At 37.2% G+C, this 9,116-nt stretch overlaps 1 protein-coding gene across 5 annotated transcripts in view; it reads right to left on the bottom strand.

Annotated features, from left to right (window-relative positions):
* Positions 1 to 317: 317 nt before the first annotated feature.
* Positions 318 to 9,116, bottom strand: part of YWHAZ (tyrosine 3-monooxygenase/tryptophan 5-monooxygenase activation protein zeta) — a 35,723-nt gene continuing 26,924 nt past the window's right edge. For all 5 annotated transcript variants that reach the window (XM_050800715.1, XM_050800717.1, XM_050800716.1 and 2 more), the window contains 4 exons: positions 6,703 to 6,826; positions 5,800 to 5,963; positions 5,620 to 5,715; positions 318 to 2,492 (listed from right to left, as the gene is read on the bottom strand). In XM_050800715.1, coding sequence (XP_050656672.1) covers positions 2,433 to 2,492; positions 5,620 to 5,715; positions 5,800 to 5,963; positions 6,703 to 6,826 — 444 coding nt within the window. In that variant the 3' untranslated portion in view covers positions 318 to 2,432. The remainder of the gene's footprint in view (positions 2,493 to 5,619; positions 5,716 to 5,799; positions 5,964 to 6,702; positions 6,827 to 9,116) is intronic.

Here is a 9,116-nt window from a genome sequence, read left to right as displayed (position 1 = left end):
ATCACTTGAACCCAGGAGGCGGAGGTTGCACTGAGCCGAGATTGCACCACTTCACTCAAGCCTGGGTGACAGAGCTAGACTGTCTCAAAAAAAAAAAAAAAAAAAAAAAAAAAAAAAAAAACAAAAAACTTTTCAGTCTAGCTTGACATCCCTTAGCTATAAAATATGACTTAAAATATATGTATGATTATTTTACCTCCTTGGCTTGGGGGTCAGGAGAAATCAGTGAGTGAGGTAAAATAAAGAGCTGTGAGGGAAAAGGATTGTTGCCCTAGATGCAGAAGGTATCTTTTCTCCTGGAAATAAAGACCCCAAGGTCTCCATTGCACTTTTATTTGAATGTAATTTTTGGGACAATTATTCAAAAGGGCCAATATTTCCCAATTTAATCTGAGGTCATAATAAAACAAGCAACAAAACAGTGTTTAGGATTTCAGTTTCTCACCCTTATCATCAAGACTCACTGCCTCCCATCATCAATATTTATTGAGCATTTACAGTGTACTAGGCACAATAGAACATACAGAAAACATTGTCCCTGCTCTTGAGGAGCTTACATTCTAAAAGAAAAAATACACCTCTTTTAAAATGGCATTTTTGTTTGGTGTTTTCTGCAAAGTACTGAGGAAATATTTTGTTAAAGTGAGCTTTGGGTATAACTTAGCCCCATCATTATTTAGAGAAGAGAGGAAGAAAAGAGGAAGGATTTTAAAGGCAGACAATGACAGACCATTCAGGATAGGTAGGGTTTTAAAGGGAGATAAACACAATCTCATCAACTAAGGAGAGATTTGCTGCAGTAAATAGGATGAGGGAAATAGTCTGTGGGGTGCAAGCAAAGGAAGCAGGGTGCCTTAGACACTGAGTGGAGCCAGAAAGATCATGCGGCCTTTTCCCAAGTACATGGCCACCAAGTAGGAATGGTTGGTGACAAGACAGAAGGCTAAAAAAGGAAGGTAATCTTGTGCACCTGACAAATAGAATAAAGGATCAAAATCGAAGGCAGGCTGTAAGAGTATCAAGAAATTCTTAAAAACCAAAAAGTGATTTGGAAGCACAAAACTTATAGTTAATGCTACCCAGTGTCATGATGGGCCAAGAACATTGTGGCTTCCTAAGTTAGAAAATGCCATATACCAAAATTTTAAATGGAATTCCAATCAATCTCCCCTTCTCTCAGAAAAAATAGGAACTCATTTTTTTCAGGGTGGAGAGGAAGAGAGGGGATCATGGGACATGGAAACAGCAGTTATATTAGTATTTTTGTTATGATAAATTTCGTGTTTAAACTTGGTAAAAGCCCATTAGCTGCCAAGAGGGAATAAGGAATAAATTTCAAAAAATGTACAATTTCCTTTAGAGAAGTTTCAGAACCAAAAGACTAATTTACATGAAAAGCTGTAGAGAAAGTAGTTGAAAAGTCCATTCATAAAACTTTTATTCCACTTACATGAATTTAATACACGTGTTCTTAACAATTATGCTTGGATTGTTCATGAAAATTTCATAAGACATTAAACAAAGCTAGCCATCATCTCAAGTTATTTCCCTGTTAACTATTTTTACAGCACATGCATGTTAGGCAAGTATCAAAAAAAAAAAAAAAAAAAAAAAAAATCACGAAAGCAAAAAACCTAAAAAAAGTTAAATACATGGGTTTTTGTTTTACTGCTGTGCTTGATACACATGAAGTAATGAATACCAAGCAATTCATTTTTACTGCATCTTTACTTTTACATTTGTTCTTAGGTTGCCTAAAACATTTAAATACAAATAAAATGAGTGTAGCAAAAATAATGAAAGCTAACAGCAGGTAACTTTACAAATAATGGAATGTGAACCGTTTCTGCCCTTATCCAGAGTAAAATGGGTCACAACTTTGTCTAAAGGAACACTTCTGCAGCTGTAGTCAAAGGTGTGCACATTAAGATTGAGTGTTCCACAGATACACATGGTTTAACCTGTGGTGTCCATGGGGTATGTTTCTACTACAGCCTTCTAAGTGCTCCAGACCTTAAAGTACCCACAATTACTATACCTGTGACTGGAACCAATGATCCCTTTTATTCCCCACCAGGACAAACCAATATGTAGGCAGTTTTCTTCACTTAGACATGGAAGCGGTTTTACACTGGCCCTTGTGAAGCCACAATGTACCAAAAGTACTATGCCAAACATTTATAACTTGTATAAAAATTCCACATCCCCATATTGGCCACCTCAAGATGAAAACAGATAACTCCCTAAATGTTAACTGGCTCTACTCCCCTAATATTAAACATAAAAACCACATGGGAAATATAGAAATTCAAATAGAAGTAACATAAACCTGTCATAAATCGTAAACAAAAAACTATTTGTGGGACAGCATGGATGACAAATGGTCTACTGTGTAAATTTTAGAATGAGGCAGACAAAAGTTGGAAGGCCGGTTAATTTTCCCCTCCTTCTCCTGCTTCAGCTTCGTCTCCTTGGGTATCCGATGTCCACAACTGGTAAAAGAAGGAAAGATTTTTCAGCAAGTTTCAGTGGGATTGGGGGGGGGGGCAAAGTTTTCATATATGTATATATGTTGCCAAGATACCCAAACGTTTTAGTTGGAAAGCATTCTTAAAAAAATAGCAGCATCACTTAGCTTCAAGATACAAAAACATCTCAATACACAAATTTACTTTCTCTGTAACCACTGTATAACCAGGGTAAGTATACCACCGAGTTGCCTTCAAATAATCTTCAGATACAGGAAGAGTTTTGGGTATCCATAGAAGGTGAAGAGAAAGTAGAAGAAATTTTTTTTTTTTGAGATGGAGTCTTGCTCTGTCACCAGGCTGGAAATGAACCCTCCACCTCCCAGGTTCAAGTGATTCTCCTGCCTCAGCCTCTTGAGTAGCTGGGACTACAGGCGTGTGCCACCATGCCCAGCTAATTTTTGTATTTTTAGGGGAGAGAGGGTTTCACCATGTTGGCCAGGATGGCCTTGATCTGACCTCGTGATCCACCCACCTCAGCCTCCCAAAGTGGTGGGATTACAGGCGTGAGCCACCGCGCCCGGCCCCTAAATTATTTTTTAAAAACTAAGCATCAATAGGTGTCAGAACCTAAAGAGCCCCAATATGAAAGATGGACATCCAAGGTTAAGTCCAACTATACCAGAAGCATCTAATTTGGCCCATGCTGAAGGAGCTAGGGTTGACTACTCTCCCCTGGTAGATCTTAGAATGACTCACACTCCAAACAGAATCCTATAGTCCATGAAATTCAAGGACCAGCCTCAACTCTGAGCTAAACTACAAATCTAGCTTTTCTAACACTTCAAGCTTAGAAAAACAAACCTTTGTATATTTATTAGGTTGGTGCAAAAGTAATTGCCATTACGTTAAATGGCAAAACCCTCAATTACTTTTGCACTAACCTATCGTATGATTCAAAACAAATGCTGGACAAAAACCAGAACCAAATCTTTTAAGAGGTAAAAATGAAAGTTGTCCCATAGGTGGTAGGGTTATGAACTCTATTTATGCCAACTGCTCCAATGTTAAAAACGTTTAAGTCTTAACCACTCTCTAGGGATTTTCAGAGGTAATTACAAAAGGATTCAAGACAATCTTAAATTTTATATGACTTACACATGAATACTGAGGGGAAGGGGAAAAATCCACCTAATTATTATTTTTATATTCCCCAAATCATCCATTAGCTTCATTTATCTACTAAGCAAATATATCTCTGGCCTGGAAAAGAGACTACTACTTCCAAGGTCACACAGATAGCCAAATGACCTCTTGGAAATCAAGGGGTTTTGTAAATGCAAGATGAAATTGTTTCTAATGTGTCTCTTCCTATTCCAACTTTCAAGGATTTTTGAATTTTCTGTATAAACATGCAAATTTGATACAAAATATTTCTCTTTTTCTAGAGTAATGTGTTGACAGTCTTGGTCAACCAAATTCAGACTGAAATGCTAAGTTTTGGGATAATTTCTTTTCTTGACAGATAAATGGTCTTATCAACCTATAATGGTGACAGATAACACTAATAAGGCTCAGAGAAGACATATAAGTAATGACAGAATTAGAATCAAAACCCTGGTTTTCTTTTTGAGGGAGTCTCGCTCTTTTGCCCAGGCTGGAGTGTAGTGGCATGATCTCAGCTCACTGCACCTCCGCCTCCCGGGTTCAAGCAATCCTCTTCCTCAGCCTCCCGAGTAGCTAGGATTATAGGCACCCGCCACCATGCCTAGCTAATTTTTGTATTTTTAGTAGAGATGGGGTTTCATCATCTTGGCCAGGCTGTTCTTGAACCCCTGACCTCGTGATCCGCCTGTCTCGGCCTCCCAAAGTGCTGGGATTACAGGCGTGAGCCACCACACCCGGCCAACCCTGGTTTTCTTATTGCAATATATGCTCTTCATGCTATACTGATAGCAAAATTCAGTTGGAAGCAGATAGTAGATCAGGGCCTTTCAAAAAGTGATGAGAACAAAACACAGTATCTAGGTCTCAGGTCATCACTTGAAAAATGTCATCACTTCAAACTAGAAAAGAAAAATCCTTAATACCAAAGTTAGTTAACAAAGTGCTTCTTAACATTTGATATAAAGATTCTTTCATTCTTTACTATAGCTTATTATCTTGACTCAAGTATCAGAAAAGTTTATAGGTAGCTCCAAATTGCGCTAATAAAGTAATTTTAGGTTTAATAAACAAGTATACAATGCTATTCAAAAAACTCAAGATTTTCAGCACTAGAATATATAACTAGTTCATAGAAAATGGCAGTGGACTAGAATAAAGTTGGAAGAGAAATGTATAAAATGAGGTTATATAATCCCCAAGAGAAATGGCCCTAAAAGTCTAACAAAAAAACAGTAATACTAGATTATCATCTGCAATTCCTACCCCTTTACCTGACACAACACAGCAAATGCTTGATAATTTTTTCACCTAAGCCTCAAAATTTCAAATCTAATATTGATCTGAATGAGAAGACCTAAGAAACAAGACACACAAATCAACTGCACTGTGGACTGAATTTGAATCCCAATTCAAATAACTTAAAAAAAGAGAGACAATTGGAATTCAAGTATTATTTAGATATTCAAACATTATTAGGGAATTACTGTTGATGTTTCTAGTGTGATAGTGACACTGTTTCATTTTATACATCTGCAGTATCCCAAGGACAATCACGACCTTTCATATTAAGTCATTTAAAAGCAGCAGCTAGGCAAAATAGACTTCCACTTAGATTCTGCAGACACCTGAGATTTTATAACTCAAGTTATTAATTCCCTACCATTATCTTTACAAATACAGAGGCAACTTGATGGGCAAGAAAATCATTCTTAAAGGAACTAAAACATGTAGAGCCTCAGTACACTTTTGATACTAACATTCAAATTTTAGTAACACAGGTAACATCAATGTGTATATTTTTTAGTTCTTAGTCTAATATTTCAGTTTCTGTAGTTTTCCTTCATATGATTTTAACAGTAGCTACTTATGAGAGCCTATGAATTGTGTTGAGAAAAAATTTTTAAAAGATTTAATAAAAATTCCTCAGAGTAAAACATAACCTCTTCAACCACATTCATCACTAATGATGCTGTTATATACTTACTGTCAAGTTGTCTCTCAGTAATTGCATTATTAGCGTGCTGTCTTTGTATGACTCTTCACTTAATGTATCAAGTTCAGCAATGGCTTCATCAAAAGCCTATGATTTAAAAATAGTACATTAGATTTCAGTGCTCAAGTAATAAAGACTGCTAAATTTCTATGTAACAGGTAAAATACATACTGTCTTTGCAAGAGAGCAGGCTTTCTCTGGGGAGTTCAGAATCTCATAATAGAACACAGAGAAGTTAAGGGCCAGACCCAGTCTGATAGGATGTGTTGGTTGCATTTCCTTTTTGCTGATTTCAAAAGCTTCTTGGTATGCTTGTTGTGACTGATCCACAATCCCTGGATAAAGACACACCAAAACGTACTGAGATAAAGTGTGCATTGTATCTTCACCCCTCAAACCAAACCTTTAATATCTCAGGTATCCTTTGAAATACTAATCTGTAACAGCTTAATACTGGTTAATTGAACAAGGCCCTTTAATTTTTTTTTAAAAGGAGTTTTCTCCTGGTACACACTAGTCATTGGTCAATGTCAAGATAAAACAACTTTATAATCTCCATTACTGTTATATTTTTAAAAAATTAACTAGTTTGCACTGCTCCTCAGTTACACTGTAACCACTATTTCTTTTTTCTTGAGACAGGGTCTGGGTCTGTCACCCAGGGTGGAGTGCAGTGGCACAATCAGGGCTCACTGCAGCCTTGATCTCCCAGACCCAAGTGATCCTCCCACTTCGGCCTCTAGATTAGCTGGGACCAAAGGCTTGCACTTGCACCACCATGCCCAGCTAATTTTCAAAACATTTTTTGTAGAGAGAGATGTTGCTCAGGCTGGTCACTTTTCTTAAAATCTTGAAAAAACATCCCTGTGCACAAAATTGGCTTTTCAGAAAGCATATATATTAGAATACCAGTATTAGGCAGTAGATATATATTCTCAGAACACAAAAAAAGCACTGCTACTCCTTATTCAGCACTCTAAGCAATTAAAAGCAAGGAATTATTTACACTTCAGAGACTCTTCCTCACTATGTTATCTTATACAAGTTCAACCAACAGGTTTAAAAACAGCATACCTTTCTTGTCATCACCAGCGGCAACCTCAGCCAAGTAACGATAGTAATCTCCTTTCATTTTCAAATAGAAGACTTTGCTCTCTGCTTGTGAAGCATTGGGGATCAAGAACTTTTCCAAAAGAGACTTAAGAAGAAAAGAAACAGACATAGTGAGAATAAAACATTTACAAAACTGAAAGAACTTGCATTTTTTAAAGGACAAACTATAGCCTTAAGTTATACAACTTTAACACCCAGTCACTGTCAATACAATTGTGAATGCAGCTGGCACATGAATTTGTGGTTTAAAGCAGAATGCTTTGGGCAGCAATACTTGAAGTTTGAAGTTAGTGTTCAGTTTATTATTTGAGGACAATACAATTGAGTATCAGTCCCTGACAATGTCATCTATTTACATACTGATTTCAATGAATTTCGTGAAGCATGACCGTTCATATTTAGGAACATTTTCTAATGAGCTGGCAAGCTTTCCATCTGAAGTTTCATGTGTTCATGACATGAAAATAGAACATACGGGATGAACCTTTTGGGACTCTGAAGAAATAACTAAAGCAGAAACCAATAATGTAAGACACTTAAGGAGTCCATGCCAGAGAGAGAGGAACAAAATAAACTTCATTTATAAGAACACAATTCAAGCAAACCTCACAACAGATTAAAAAAACTGTTCAAAACGAAAGTTTCATTTTTCCTAAATTAAGACAGTGGTATGGGCCAGGCACGGTGGCTCATGCCTGTAATCCTAGCACTTTGGGAGCCCAAGGCAGGCAGATCACATGGTCAGGAGATCGAGACCATCCTGGCTAATGCGGTGAAACCCCGTCTCTACTAAAAAATACAAAAAATTGGCCAGGCGCGGTGGCAGGAGCCTGTAGTCCCAGCTACTCGGGAGACTGAGGCAGGAGAATGGCATGAACCTGGGAGGCGGAGCTTGCAATGAGCCGAGATCACACCACTGCACTCCAGCCTAGGCGACAGAGTGAGACTCCGTCTCAAAAAATAAATAAATAAAAATTAAAAAAAATTTAAAAAGACAGTGGTAGGAGACTTACAGATCTTAAAAGAGCAGACCTTTAATAATCTCATTGACGTCATTTTCGGCTAGTAAGATACATGATTACAGATCATCCCAGACAACAGATAAAATTAAATCATCATCCTATAAAATTCTGTCTAAAACTATTACTACAGTCTGAGTCATTTGATCAGGATTTTAAACATTACACTCTGTAATTGAATTAGATCATTGTGTTGGGTATGGGAAGACTCAATAAATGTGTAATTTTTAAATTTTCAGTTAAGGGGGAGAAAAATAATTCTAGTAGTAGAATTAGGTAAACATTAAAACAAACAAAAAAACCCCACCACCCATTCTCACTACCCTGCTTCCTTTAAAGTTTAAGTACACTCTGGGAATCAAGGTGAAGTCAATTTTAGTTGAGCTAAATTCCAAATAAATCCATACTTACAAAACAAAGTATGAGTATACATAGCACCTATTTATATGCAAAATATAAATTTGAAAAATGCTTTTAAATAGTAACTCTAACTTTGTGTCTACCCATTATGTTCCAATGGTGGGTAGGTGAACAGTTTTAACCCAACTTCTTCCCCCATTTTTTTTTTTTTTTTTTTTACAACTCAAGCTAGATAACCCAGATGAAGTGGCAGTAGGGCCAGATTGCACTGTGCTGGAAGAAAGGTTAAAGGTGAAAAAGTCAACCTGAAATGATGTTTCCTACAATTATTAACTGATACTTAAAAATACTGGCCTGAAGCCGGGCGCAGTGGCTTATGCCAGTAATCTCAGCACTTTGGGAGGCTAGCGTGGCAGGATCACTTGAGGTGAGCCTCATCAGTATGGTGAAACCCTGTCTCTACTAAAAATACAAAAATTAGCCAGGGCACCTGTAATCCCAGCTACTTGGGAGGCTGAGCCAGGAGAACTGCTTGAGCCTGAGAGGTAGAGGTTGCAGTGAGCTGAGGTTGCACCACTGCACTGCAGCCTGGATGACAGAGCAAGATTCCATCTCAAAATAAATAAAAAATAAAAATAAAACTATTGGCCTGAAATCAGAAGAACATTTTGGTTAGGACAGCAACCTCTGTATTACACCACATTCATACTTTCATATTCAAAGTTCTCTTAGCTGCAAAAGTGTTTTGTCCTTTGTATACAATGCTTTTTACCACCTATGGTTGCTCTCTGGAGATCTGCCTCAAACACTGGAAAAGACTTGCATTTAAAATAGTCAGGTGAGTCTTTCCACTTAAAAACAATATTTTAAGAAACAAATGACCAGGGTTTTCAAAAGTTTCATTGTTATACAAATTGTATTATTCATTCAACTATGGGAGATGGTATAAACATACTGGCTCTGGGGTGAGTCTGGATTTGAATTACAGCACTCAAC

Source organism: Macaca thibetana, chromosome 8 (genome assembly GCF_024542745.1).
Source record: "Macaca thibetana thibetana isolate TM-01 chromosome 8, ASM2454274v1, whole genome shotgun sequence".
Taxonomy (NCBI): Eukaryota; Metazoa; Chordata; class Mammalia; order Primates; family Cercopithecidae; genus Macaca; species Macaca thibetana.
This window is presented reverse-complemented; position numbering and strand designations above follow the sequence as displayed.